Source organism: Homalodisca vitripennis, chromosome 7 (assembly GCF_021130785.1).
Source record: "Homalodisca vitripennis isolate AUS2020 chromosome 7, UT_GWSS_2.1, whole genome shotgun sequence".
Classification (NCBI taxonomy): domain Eukaryota; kingdom Metazoa; phylum Arthropoda; class Insecta; order Hemiptera; family Cicadellidae; genus Homalodisca; species Homalodisca vitripennis.
Genome location: NC_060213.1, coordinates 37,742,699 through 37,758,298, shown reverse-complemented (window position 1 = coordinate 37,758,298; position 15,600 = coordinate 37,742,699). Strand labels below are relative to the sequence as shown.

General features: G+C 33.0%; 1 protein-coding gene across 2 annotated transcripts in view; it reads right to left on the bottom strand.

Moving 5' to 3' along the window:
- Nucleotides 1-879, bottom strand: part of LOC124365801 (chromobox protein homolog 1-like) — a 56,885-nt gene extending 56,006 nt beyond the window's left edge. For both annotated transcript variants that reach the window (XM_046821823.1, XM_046821824.1), the window contains exon 1: nt 711-879. In XM_046821823.1, the coding sequence (XP_046677779.1) occupies nt 711-764 (54 nt within the window). In that variant the 5' untranslated portion in view covers nt 765-879. The remainder of the gene's footprint in view (nt 1-710) is intronic.
- Between the last annotated feature and the right edge of the window lie 14,721 nt (nt 880-15,600).

The following is a 15,600-nucleotide window of genomic DNA, read 5'->3' as shown; positions in this document are numbered from 1 at the left end:
CTAAGTCTAGGCCATAGTTTGTTTTGTAATGTTAGTGTTAAATTTAGGTTTTTAAAGTTGTCATGTACGAGATTGTTCTTGTTTGTTTATTTTATTAAAACTTATTGTGTAGGATTTGTACATATCAAAGTTCAATAATAAGTTATATTGAATTGTCCAATAAAAACAACCGAATAAGAGTGTAGGCAACTTATTAGTCTCCCCCCCCCCTAGATTGATGGACTATTTGATATACTACCTTAAATTTCCAACAGGTGCAATTATGGATGGTGACCACCTAAAAATTCTTTCTGGAACACTAAATACATAGGGTACTATTTTAAGAAATTGATTAAGTGTTTTGAGATCTTTATAGCTAAAGTGGCTATAGTAAACTTGAACCAAAATAATATCATTTACATAACTCTGTGGGCAATGAAAATTAAATCCATGCAATTTGTAAAATTTAGTGGGGGGTCCCACACATCTCCAGCCTATGCATGCCTCTTCTAAAAGACCAGTAGAACGAGCTAAGAACTTGGACATAATAGATTTTATGTTTGATTTCATTAACATAATTTTTATAATTTATCAGGTGAAGCCCAACTTGTTAGGCCTCGGCATGCCAAGACAGCTTCTTCGATGCTAGGCTACAACTGTAGTAGATTCATTGTTAACAGTAAATCACCGTAAGAATACTTAACAAAATTCAAAATATTTAAAATACTCACAGGTGCACTCTCGGCTGCTTTATCTTTTTTTAAATTTTTCTTGCTTTTCACCATTTTTAAAGTATACAACTTACTAACAAAGCACTATGTAAAACGGCGGGATGCCGTATTAACTAGAGTCAAAGCGTCACTGTCAGTAATGGCGGTAGTGGACGACCGGTAAGTTTCATTTCAATCTTTTGTCTTCTCCTCGTTCCATAGAGAAAGTTTGAAAAAAAAACTCTATGCATGGAATAAAAGTTGATATAAATAGCCATCAGAGATTATGGGATGAAAAGTAATAATTGGTTTAATAAAATTTTAAAAAATTAGGCCCATTCACTAATTTCTATTTTATTTTATTTCTAAGGGAATACCATTTTATAATAATAATATAAACCAAGATGACAAAATGTAACAAATCAAAGACTGTACCAAATACACTGTATAAAAAGAGAAATTACAATAACATATAATAAATACAAGAATAAAAACTACAATAACCAATATAGAACTATGATAAATAATAAAAATTAAAAACAGTAATATTTAACAAGCAACAACGTTTCATAAACTCTGAGAGATCAACGATAACATAAACAATGAGGTAAAATACAAACTGAAATGAATGATATAATAGATATATAAAAAAGTATAACAAAGTCATAACTGGAATAAAGAAAAAAACCTATCTATACGAGTCAAGAAATGAATAGAGAGAAAGAGACACTGGTAACCGCGGGTGATTAACCGAGAGCAGCTCTTCTTTTTGTGCTGAGGCTGTCATCGAATAAGCCACTCAGGCACAGATCTCATTGCTAAGTCGAAATCTAGGATTTGGGCTGGCCTGAAGATAGGATAGACGAATTACCCAGCAATTTCAGTGACTTAGGTCTAGAAGGAAACAAAAAGGTGACTTGCTGTAGAAGATACCGACAGTCTACTATAGAACGATGTATCTTGTATAAAAACGCCACATCGAGCATTCTTCTCCGACTCGTTAAAGGTTGAAGCTCATGAAGTTTACCAAGTACATATGTAGGTAGTTTTAGTCAGCACGATGATCAAGGAATGACAAAACGTCTTTAGATGGCCTCAAGTCTGCCAATGGAACCAATTTGGTGGGAAGACCATACTATGCTGGCGTATTCTAGTAGCTGACGGACAAGTAACTTGTACAATACAATTGCTGCACTGAAGCATAGACCGTGGCTTGTAGTAGGCACAATGAGTCCAAGCAATTTGGAGGCCTTACCACAGATGCCATCAATGTAAGTACCAAACTCAAAAGAAATATTGATGGTATTGCCGATATCATCAATTACGTTGCATCTCTTGATTGGAACATGAGCCATGAAATAGTCAGCCAATAAGACAGAGATCGATGTAAACAGCGTTCATTTGACTATTCATAAAAAAGCTTGCAGCACTTGGCTGTGGAAGGGTAAGAGATCCATGATTGTTGATATACCAGAAGTGAATCCATGTTACTCGTCCATAATGTTTTGCTTGAAGAGAGGCCTCACAACATCAAGAACCAGACCTTCGCGAACATTGCTCAATGAAAACAAGATAGTAATAGGATGGAAGGTATCCACTATATTACTATTTCCTTTATTGGAATAGGCACTAAAAGCTTTTCTTTAAGTATTGATGAGAAAATTCCAGATGATAAACTTTGATTAAACATAGATTGTAGACTTGGAGTTAACTCAGTGAGTAGTCCGGATACGCCTATCAACTCGCTGCAGAGAAGTCGAGTGGACTTTGACCTGCGTGCTGGAACGGACTTTGACCTTCTGAAGAGATCCTACTGGAGTGTCCTGCTGGAACTGGAGTATAAATTTTATTTATTTAACTGTTTTAGATAAAAAAATGGCGAAAGACATTTATTATTGGAGACATCAAAATTGAAAAACTGACAGAACATTCTGTAGTGGATCATTAAAAATTATTATGTCAAGTTACGTTTATGAATATTTGAGTCACGAATCTACTAGAATTATTGTTGAACACGTCGATGAAAGTAACGATCTTGTTACAGCAGGAACTTTTATCGATAGTGTGTGTTAAGAACTGAGTGTGATGCACGCTGGTATCACAGATCACTGTGGTGGTGGTCAGCCCGACCCACCGCAGCAACGATACTGTTCCTTATCTATATCGTATAGACCACGAGCACCTCAACTGCTTGCTAAATTTAATTATACAGAGTGAATAAAAAGTCAAGCCCCTCTCTATTTTCTTTAACCCTTAACTGGTACAGTGGGGTCTTTCAAGACCCCACTAGAATTTATTTTTGCTTTTTTCTTGAAAAATAAAAGTGTCAACTTTTTTATGTTTTAAGTATTCTTCTGTCGTTGGACGAGTACTAAGAACATATATTCAGAAATATTATAACTTTCTTCAGTAGCAGGAAAATACGTACTTGGGGTCCTCAGAGACCCCATTGTACCAGTTATGTGACTTTTTTGTTTTTGGAAAAACTTTGAAAATGAGTGGTTTTTTGGACGAGAGTGACATTTTTTTCATTGCTTTAAAACACCTGAAGTGCCTTCCAGTGAGCCTGATGGCCCTCAAATATTTTATGATCAAGAAGAAGCTGATCCAAGGAACCTAAAACCGAAACACTTTTGTTGAGGAAGACAGCAATTTGTCTGATGGCCGAAGTAATTGATAGTAATCATGAAACTGGAAGTGAGTTCGGATTATCAAACGACTCAGATAATAGTAGTGAAGACGAAAATTTAGAGGAAGGGGAAGTACAAGTACGTAATTCAGAAACACGTAATTCAGAAGACGTATTTATTTCTATGGAAAAATAGTTATAAGTGAGCTAAGAATCCCCCTGCACCAAGTCGTACCCGCAGAGAAAATATTCTGCATATACCTCAAGGTTGTAGGACCTGCGGAAAACTAATAGACCCCAATTTCCGATATATGCTTGGTCTCTTTTATTTACAGAAGACATTGCTTGTAATGTTTTCTAGAACATACAAACCAAAAAATTACAAATTTAAGCTTTAGATATAAGGGTTTACCATCTTTCGCAGGCCACGTGGATATGAATGAACTGAAAGGCCTTTCTTGGTCTTCTCATTTTTATCTGGAGTTTTCAAATCTGGCCACGAGGATGCCTCATCTCTGTTTGCCTCTGATGGTACAGGTGCAAATATTTGCATTTGATGGTACAGGTTGATATATTTCGTGCAATAATGTCTCTCAAAAAGATTTTTGTTCCTACTAATATCTCTACGTTTTGATGATGGAACAACCAGAGATGACCGAAAGGCAGCTGGAGATAAATTAGCTCCAATTTCTGGAATATATAATTCTTTTATGTCAAACTGTACTCAAAACTATGCTTGTGGGGAATACATCACAGTAGATGAGCATATGATTCCGTTTCGAGGGAAGTTCAAATATAGGATGTACCTCAAAAACAAACCCAAAAAATATGGCCTAAAGGTCATGTGTCTATGCGATGCTCGCACAGGCTACTTGATTGACTCCTTTGTGTACTGTGGGAAAGATAATGCTCCAAATCCTAGAAAGCTTTCTGTACCTACAACAAATGTCTTAACATTGGTGTCTTCAATACAAAACACAAACAGAAATGTTACAGGAGATAACTGGTTCTCATCAATAGAACTAGTTGAGGAACTTCGAGCGATTGGTCTAACTTATGTCGGAACCATGAGACGAAATAAGCGAGAAATCCCACCTGAGTTTTTGCCAGATAAAAACAGACCTGTTTCTTCTGCAGTAGCTGACATAGAGATGGTTGAAACTGAACCTAAAAAAAGAACCAGCCAAACGAAACCCGCTATGAACTCTGCCCGAGGAAAAATGATAAAAAAAAATTAAAACTACTTGTAAACACTGTGATGGAAACAGTGTGTGAAGAGCATTCTTAGTTTGTAATTATCTGCAACAACTGTTGTTACGAGTAAGTAAACTTAGTTTGTAATTATAAGTAAAATATAAATACAAAACATAAGCATTTTTGAAATTTAGCTACATGAAATATGACTTCAAACATTAACGGTGGTTTAATGAAATTAAGAGATAACAGCTATTTTCTTGTTTCAGGTAGTTTCCCGAGATCTATTCAGTAGAGAAAAAGTAATAAAATGAAGATTTTAAACAATACTTTTTGCTGGGGTAGCCCGTTTTTCAGATAGCTACCAAACCAAGAGGATTTTGTGTTCGTTTTAAAAAAACTTTAAAAATAATTATACCTGTAAGTATACAGATATTTTTCTGCAATTGTCGTTTTGGTATATAACTGACAATATATTAATCAAAATAAACTAATTTTGGTACTAATATGATCTTACAAAATTTTTTTTATACCAGTTCTTGTATTGGGGTCTTGAAAGACCCCACTGTACCAGTTGTGTTCCACGAAATGCACTGTACCAGTCAAGGGTTAAAGTTTATCTAAGGAGATATCCTTTGGGTAATGGTGCAATGTGGAAAGGAAGTTGCAGTTGATGATTTCGAAAACTTTTTGAGGATGGGAAAGATATAGCAGTGATAGCTCTCATTTTTACCATTTAAGTTTGTTTGTGCTCTTGAAAATGAGGGGTCACTTCATACGGGTTTACATTTGACACTTTTGAGTTCCCCCAAAACCCCGCAAAAATGTTCCAAGATCATCAAATGAAACTTCCTTACTATATAGCACCACTACCCAAAGGATATCTCCTTATATAAACTTAAAAATAGAGGAGGGATCCTGTATCACTCCCGAATGAATAAATTATATTATAGTTAAATGTAATTAATAAAAATAAATCTTGATTATTAAGTAACCTGTTATTTAAACTAATCTTTATATTGTAACGTAAGCTTAATTACTAAGCATAAGACTCGAAGTCAGTTTTTGCTTGAGTAGCAATACGAATATGAAGATATATATACCTTTTTTGGTTTTAGTCCTTATTATTAGAAAGATCTAAATATTGAGATGTATGTTTTGCGAAATAAAATTCTTTTTTTCTTATTTGAATATCATTAGCTAAAAGATTTATAAAGATAGTCTCATTTATACATAAAAACGCAATACTCAAAGTACTATACCAAACCATTTTTTGGTTCTGTGTAATTTAAGAAGCGGGTGTTTATACCATTTAAAAAGAATCATCCAAGTCCGATGATGATATAGATTTATCAACCTTTCTCCCGAATAAGTATACATAGGTTAGTAACATACCTGTTTTTATAAATCCACATCAATTATTTACAATCGCCTAGAAGAATTGAATTTTCTATAACTCCTGTTCCTGGATTGTACAAATTTTAATACTTTGGTACAAATGGGAAAAAATGAGTAATTATTGTGTAAGCTTCAATTCGAAATTCCACAGGTGAATGTTGCTGGTCCAGCATAACTGGACACTCTCATTCCTGTTTCTTAGGAGTAGAAATTATAATACTGTGGTAAAAATGTATATTACTAAATTACTAACTATTGTATAAGTTTCAACTCAAAGTGCTATTTGTATCTGTAGCATAATACCGCACAATAGCGCATAACTGGCTCTACACAATTGAATACTCTCTCCTCGTTCCTGAGGAGTATGAATTCTAATACTTTGGTAAAAAATAGCACAAATTTGGGTACTCGACATCTTGAAACCTTTTATTATTGGTTGAGAAACTAGACTTTTATCGGCTGAGAACTGATCCAAGTATTATGTAAGTATCGTCTCAGTACCAATTTTAGTTCGAATTCGCTAGAAATTATGATTCCGCTACGTTACTGTATATTATTCAACACTGCACCAATCTAACTGAACTATTTACCAACAAAGACACAATATTACTGAAATCTTTCTCGAAATATCCTGGGGATAATTAATGACAAGTGTTATTCTGTTACATAATAAAATGTCATATGATTGTACTCAGGTTGTTAAAACATTTATTTATCCTGCGAGTTTCTCGTTGTCATCATGTAACTCATAAGACCAACGTAACATGTTCACAAATGTATATCTAAATCCCATGGAGTGACAATCAACAATCGAACTCAATGTTGTTTATGTAGAAATGAAACTTTTAAAATTCCAAGAATATAAGTTAATTATTTCTCGAGATATTTGAGGACAGACAGATAGACATACAGAAATGAAATTTCTCCAGCCAATTTTCTCATTTTTAATTAGCTACTATGTCAGCTGAAGCTATTAAATGTCTTCGAAGACTTATTATATCACAATTAATTGTTGTAATTCATAGAACTATTTAGATTTATCACTGCAGTATGCATGTAATCTAACGGTCAGTCTACGTGTAATCTCTCTCTCTCTCTCTCTCTCTCTCTCTCTATATATATATATATATATATATATATATATATATAAATGAATGTTTGTGTGTTTGTCCTTTATAGACTCAGAAACTATTTGACCGATCATTATGAAAATTTGTATGTATATGTATATTTCCACGTAGAAGGTTTATATGCTATGCCCATTGATGTAACTCACCACCAGGAGGCGCTGCAAAATATATAAGTTTCAAAGCGCCTGCACATTGTAAACTACAATTACGAGATAGTTGTGTATAATAACCACACACTATGTGAAGGCGCTAAGTTTTTTTATGGATATTTGTCTTTCAAATGAATTTCTGTTTGGCCTTATAGCTTGAATGTTAGACCACTTTATTATTAAGTACATGTACGTGTACAATATCTATAAACATACACTTTTGGCAGATTTTCTTGATAGTGTCAACAAGGTAAACTCTACATCGGCGTTGACAATATAATTCACTTGAACCAGAAGTGCTCATACACGAGCAAAGCTTACAAAAAGCGTGCGAAGCCGCGGGGAACAGCTAGTATTATTATAAGTTAATCTTCTTTTAGTAATGTACATGGAAAAACTCATTACTCATACATCATAGTGTACGTTTCTAATAATGAAAAAATTGTTTTTTTAAGGAAAGATCCTCTTTAACATTGCATCGTAATACATAATATTTAAATTAGTAGTGTTGAAATTTCCATTATGACACTTAATTAGTAGTTTTACACATCCCATCAAGAGTCTCAATTAGCAGTTTTATTTGTTCCATAGTGATACTCAATTAGTAGAGTCACTAATTTCTTAATGAAATCAATTAGTAGTGTTGCTAATTCGATCATGACACTTAATTAGTAGCGTTGTGCATTCAATAATGACAGTCAAGTAGTAGTTTTACACTCATAGAACTCTTTTACATCAAGCGTCTCAATTAGTAATTTTATACATTCCATCGTGACACTCACTGAGTAGTGCTACTCATTCCATCATGACACTCAATAATGATTTGTGTTACACGTATCATCAAGAGACTCGCGAGTAATGGCAGACATTCCACCGTAAAGCTTGACAGTGTTATACATTATATCATGACACTCAACTATTAGTGTTCCACGTTGAGTCAATCATTAAACAAATTGGGAAAGAATATTTGTCCTATATGAAAAGTTTAATAAACGACATTTCTAATGAGATTATTTGTAACATTTATAAAACTTTACTCCACGTAAAGCAAGTAATAACATCCAGTTCTCTAATAAAGGGAGCAACTTTAAACCAGGTCGTAACGCTGATGTCCATTAACCGGCGATATTGCCCATTTTAAAATTTTGTTACGGAGCGCATTAAACTTTGTAAACTGCGCCAAAGCAGACTTTATAAACTTATAATGCAATGTGCTGTACAACTATCTAAGCAACCAATTATATTTGTTCTAAATGAGTTCCCTATTTTTTTTATATATATAATAATGGTTTTTTATTTAAAAATACGTATTACTAAAATTATTAAATATAATATATAATTCCAATTATGCAACGTTAATTGTTTTACAGTACCTACATAGTCAATTTGGTTGAAACTATTTTAATAGTTTAAAGACTAGAAATTCTGAATGTGTTTTATTTCTATTTCTTGTTACTTTCTATACTCTCCTCTACAGTGTTCCTTTTTATTCCAAATAAACAAGTACGCACGACGTAAATTAACAAACTTTCTCACAAATTAAAAAAAAAAATAAAACCACCTACAAGAACGTTTTGAGTAGTAAAACTAACGTAAACTTACTGAGTGGTAGGTTTCTAAACCTAACATTATGGATATGGCTACAGTGAATTTGGTTCACCCAAAACATTATGTCAAGAACTAACGAAGAGACATTTAAACTGACTTTAAAAATGGCTAAACTAAAGAAAGAGAGCGGTAAACTAATGTTTACAACCATTTTTAAGTGGCTGGGCTATTTGTGGTAGGCCAATTTCATAGAAATCAGAGATTACAGTAAGTAGTGTTTTGAAATAGTAACATCTTTTCTAAACATTTACGTTTAGAATAATAACAAAACATTTTGTAGATGAAAATGTTATGTGAGGACTAAGAGACAAATCGTGAATGACTGTAGGTTAGAATATGTATTTAACTGTCTTCTTTATACAAGACGATATGTTTCTCCCGGCGCATAATAAAAACAAACTACAAGAGCATCACGTCAAAGTCAATACAAAAAAAAGGAAACAAGACCTTTCGATTCAACGCCCATAAGATTAAGATAGATTTCTTTGTTGTCCGAAAGTGGTGAACATGAGGTACAGGAGCAACAGACAATTCATATTTCTCAATTATGACATGTTTGGCGCTCCCGGCTTGTGGAAGTGTATTTTAAAAGTAGTCGTGTCCCGCTTATGTAATGACGGATTTAACTAGAAGAAGTACTGTTGGAATTATAACAAAAATGTTCAGATAGTTGATAAATAGTAATTGTTTTATAACGGATTATTATGTTATTAAACTTTAATAATGTTCAACAGACGCCATGTTGTACGTATTAAAGAAAATAACAAAATAACGTTTTGAAAATTTATTCTTATTTGTTAAAACCTATGTATGTGCAAAATTTGGTTCCTATAGATTCGATAGATTTAGACACAATACTGTTTTTATAAAAAAAATAAAAAATTGCGGTTATCGGTTAAACATTTGTGCCCTACGTTTATGTGACAATTTTAGTTTTAATGATAAATACTATCACCCATAGCAGTATGTGACACCAATTTGTGAACACCCTGTATAGAATTATATTACTTAGTTAAATGAGATTTGTTTTGTTGAGGTGTACTCAAGCAAAATAACCTAGCTACTAGCTAGGTAACATATATAATGTGAATAAGAAATTAAAGGAACCAGGTATCTACGTTTGCGGGGGGCAAAATCTGGAGTATATTTTGTTGTTATACTTAATTATTTATTTGTTATACAGTACCTTTTTACTAATAGGCCTACTGATGTAATTATATGATAACAATGGAGTAGGCTACATAAATAAAATTATGAAATCAACAGAAACTTCTTACATAAAATTAACTAATTCATTTGTTGGTTATATTGTTTGTAGGCCCTAATTTTATAAGCGATTTTATTTAAGACGTGTGTATATTAAAATCTTATGTTGCAAAATATGAAAACATTATTATTTTCGATTATTTTAAGAGATGATAAATAATATGTTACATTTACCAATACATGTTTCGTAGTATTTACAAATAAATCTGTAAACTTTAACGTACCCGAGTAATTAAAACACATTTTTCATGACGCAATGTTAATCAGAGATGTCGTTGTTACTGAAAACGACGAGATTGCTGCTAACACACCTCTCCCACCTGAGGCACTGGTAGGATTTCTCCGTCACTTGTACCGTTATAATCCTCGGGTGTTTACGTGTTCACTGTCAGTGTAACCATGAACTTAGAGATTGCTGCTAACACCTCTCCCACCTGAGGCACTGGTAGGATTTCCCCGTCACTTGTACCGTTATAATCCTCGGGTGTTTACGTGTTCACTGTCAGTGTAACCATGAACTTAGAGATTGCTGCTAACACCTCTCCCACCTGAGGCACTGGTAGGATTTCCCCGTCACTTGTACCGTTATAATCCTCGGGTGTTTAAGTGTTCACTGTCAATGTAATCGTGGCTGTGAGATTGCTGCTAACAACTCTCCCACCTGAGGTACTGGTAGGATATCTCCGTCACTTGTACCGCTACAATTAACAGGTGTTTACGTGGTCACTATCAAAGTAACCATGAACTGTGAGATTGCTGCTAACAACTCTCCCACCTGACTCACTAGGGTAGGATTTCTCACTTGTACTGTTATAACCCCTAGGTGTTTACATGTTCACTGTCAATGTTACCCTGGCTAGATTGCTGATAATAACTACCTGTGTTCACTTGTACATAACAGGTGTTTACATGTTCACTGTCAATGTACCCTGGCTGTGAGATTGCTGCTAACAACTCTCCCACCTGACTCACTAGGGTAGGATTTCTCACTTGTACTGTTATAACCCCTAGGTGTTTACATGTTCACTGCCAATGTTACCCAGAACGACGAGATTATCTGATTGGTCTCAAAAGACTTTGATGTCCAATCTGCCAATCTGAGATAATGCATTACTTAGAGATTGGCGTCTGTGAAATAATACCAACTTCTCCTAACATTAACGTAGTAGTTGTGACGTCAAATACCTCAGTGGCATCTAATAAAGCAACACGAAGCGGACTTTTTTTGCAAGATGTTCTTTTTTATTGTTTTAGGACAAGAATCTTAGAAACAGCACAAAGTCCTAAAAGGAAATTTGCAATGCTTCCGGAGTGACAGGATATTCTGGGTTGGTAAGGTTAGGGATAGGGCCTACTTCCTGTAAAGATCCACGTGGTAGGATTTTGAGCATTAATTTCAGACATGTCACGATGGAGGAAGGGAAAGCCAGCTCAGAACCAGTCAAAGCAGACGGATTCCATTTTCGTCGCCACTGAAAGGTAGCAACGATTTATATAAATAGAAGTGATAACTTAGTTTTAAAAATTGTTGGTTATATTTATAAACTCTCTTGGTAAACTTGTTTGAGTAAAAATGGTGAAAACAATAAAGAATTAATAAAACACGTCTGAAATCTTCCCTCAATGGTCGCGTTCCTAATTTTTGTTTGGTTGGATTATTACTTCCAGAATTTTGGAAAACACTATCAATAACCTAATTTAGGTTCTAACAAACTGAAGCAAATCCCTTAGCTATCAATGGATAAGAACAACGATCGATATATTAAATAATTCCGACGGGTAATTATTGAAACCGTTTTCACCACCCTAAACTGTCTAACGGTTTTCCCAAAATTTAAACAAAAAAATCTTGTTTTTAGCAAGTATGTCTTAAAAAGAATATAAATGTCGTACTTTATGGTTACAAACGAAAACAGTTTTCACAAGAGTCCAATTAAGGAGTTTTACTGTCTTCGTTACATAATCCAATTATCTGATTAGTCCCTGATTGTACGCTTACTGCATATTGGTGTCTTTGTTAAAAGATTTGTAACTACTGATAAAACTGCAACATCATAACCATCATTAGCAGTTTGTTCTGGGTTTCATCATCATATTCAAGCTAGAAACTTAGTTTTTTCTGCTTCTTATAATCTGATAATTTGATTTCACCACTGAAAATGTTCGAAACCGACACCTTCACAAATCTCTATAGAAGTTACTAATATTGATAATCGAACATTGAAACTATTGGTATTTACAGAAAATTAAATTACACATTATCATACATGGGCATATCGTAAGTTAACATTCTTACCCTTAATAGGTCGATGTTCATTTTTGAGGTACTGTTTACCTATTTACAAATTTATTTCCTCAAAAAATCATTTCGTTAGTATGATTATTAGTCATTCATGAATTATCATACACATATATTTTTTTGAATTTATCCCCTAGGGCAAAATTGTGTTACGATATTTTGATTGAGTACCTTGTAACGCAAACCGATTTAAACCAGAGTTGATAAAGTGTCCGAAGCAATATATTTAAGCCTCGATCAATAACACTTTTATGTTTAATCCGCCTGACGCCAAAATAGTAATTATTGTGCAATAAGGTATATTTCATAAAACGACAAAATTTGTATGTTACAGCGTACAAAACTCGCCTTACATGTTTGACAATAATGTTTGTAGCTTTCAAGAGAAAGAGGGATAATAGTATAAAATATTATTTAGTTTTTATTAGCTCGTGTTAGTAACTTGGTACCATTTTAAATAAAGATTACCGGATAGAGAGAAAAGGCGTGATACGTTTTCTTGTAAGCGAAAGATGACACAGTAACACCTGATGTCCAGGGATCTATCTAGGTAGTCTGACATTTATTGTGATGCATGGCCTCGCCTCAGCGATATTGCGGCCTTTGAGTGAGATAACAGATTTTAACTTGTGAAACACAAGAGATGGCACCGTACCACCTGATATCCAGGAATCTATAAAGACCGTCTGACATTTCAAATAAATTGAAGTTATTTATTGGCACAATTATAACAATACAGCTACGTGTGTACGTCAGAATATAATTAAAAACATCACACTTGAAGTAATTACAAAAAAATGTCTGACCTAAACTAAATGTATATTGACAGATTTTCATACAATACAATGATGGGGGAAGCCTCGTCAAGGTTGTAGTAAGCACCCACGATCAGATGAAGCGCGCCTTGAATACTTCTGTACTACTGTATATTTGTTATTATATTTATTCTTTTTTTTAAATATTTTGATTTACTGAAGAAAATCAATTGAATTTATCGTTCATTAACCCTCCAACTGGCAGTCATTTTTTCCTGTAGTGGCGGCATGTTTTCGAGCCTCGTGCAAGGGTTTTTTTTTTAAAAATTTATTAAAAATATAAATTAAAAGTAATATATATAGAAGTATATATTTTTGTGTTCAGAATTAAACATATAATAATATTAGTATTTAAACTTGGCCTTAAAAAAAATGTTGACTAAAATTTTTTTTCCATGAAATTCAAAATTTACATTTTTTTTTTTAATTTGGGGGGGACCATACCTAGCAAACCAAGTTATAGTAAGAAAACTATAAAAGTGAGATATTCATTTTGTGTCAAATTTATTCTAGTTTCAGAAACACATAAGCATTATATAAATTTATGAAACTATAATAACACTATATAACAAAAAGCAGCGATGCGCATAAATTGTAAAAATAGGGTGTATATGTAAGAGTTTGCTAATAAAAGTTTTACTAATACAGTTTTACTTCAATACATGTTATATTGCATATTTTATTACTCAGAATGAAGTAAACTATACAGCAGTAGTAAAATAAATTCCATAACTTTTTTTTTGAAGAATCGAAAAAAGTTTCATTTTGTCATTACTCAAAACTTATGCGAAAAATTTTTGAGAATTTTATTTATTCTAAAATATATTTATTTGCACTACTGCAATATTTAACAATTCACCACACACTAAACACAACACTAAAACACAAATAAACCTACTAAAACTTACTAATAAACACGACTCGTCACATCAACAACTCAGACGGCATCGACAACATGGCGGTCACATCTTTTACGTTCCAAACTACGAACTTGGTACGTTGCAACTACAATACAAAGAGGAATAAAACTATAGTATTCCTTAGGCTTTTTTTTCCCGAATCCAATGGTGCATGAATCGAATCGATACGTTGCCGGAATATACTGTAATGAGTGATTATGCAAGGGAATGTTTGTTCATCAAAATTTCATCACAATCCACAATGAGTTGTGTCAATCAAAATTTTGATGAACAACAGTTGGAGGGTTAATTAAATTTTAAGTTTTTTATTATTTTCAAAAGCTGAAATTACTAGCACATTTATGTTGGTATTTAGTAAGTTATATCAATTACAGTACGAAAACTAAAATAATAACATTGTGGTAATTAACTAATTATATGTTTAATTACTGGTATTTTGATACAACTAATGAACAAGTAACACAAAATATAAAGTACAATTCGGCAAAACAACATGTAAATGCTTTCAAGTGTACAATACAACGATAATGAGCAAATAATTTTAGTTGATAATTGCATCAGTCAGCTGTTTATTAATCAGCAGTTAAACAACATTAATAACCCAATTAGTGTATTTAGGTGAGAGGTAGCGCTCAGTAAAACCTTTACTATTCCCTTGTTATTTGTAGTGACGTAATAACATTATCGAACTGTTCATATCAAAGTAACCCGTATTTCGTTATTTTTGTAAAATTTTCATAAACTGCACCGTTTTTATAGCTTGAAAATTTAGTATGGCACATTATGAAAACTGATATGATATTTTCCCAAACAGGTATTCTTAGACTAAAATTTTGAAAAGTTTAATCTTTATTTAACTATTGTTTTGTTTTCCCCTAAGGAACACATATAGACAGACGATAAAATAAGCAAGATATGAGTGTATTTTATATTAAGCTTCTTAATTATTTTGACTTGACAAACGAAACGTACGTTTTGATGAATTTATAGTCACTCTGTATTTAAGTTATACATATGTTTTAAATAGGTTAAAATAATATGTGATTTTAACAGTTCCAAAGAAAATTTAATTTTTTCAACACTTTTATACAGGATTTTTTTGGACATTTGCCATCGTTCAGTGAAACAATAAATCAGTAATTCAATGAACAATACAGTAATTCAGTAACAATGAACAGTAAATCAGTCAGTGAAACAATAAACTGATTTATTGTTTCACTGAAGGATGGCAAATGTCCGGAAAAATCCTATTTCCTTCACAATCCTTCCATCGTCAAAAATAACCTTCAAACAAAGAACTTTTATACATTCCGCATCCAGTTTAAAACACTCAGTGGTTTCATAGATATACAGGTACACAACCAGAGGAACATTATTGCAAGTAACTGTTTAGATTTTGATACATTTTAAAGTTTCTGGAAGGTATTCATTGATTTGTCGCTGGCGTTTGTAGTTAGTGCCAGTTTATTCTCACATCATTTATGCTTATTGACGTACACATGT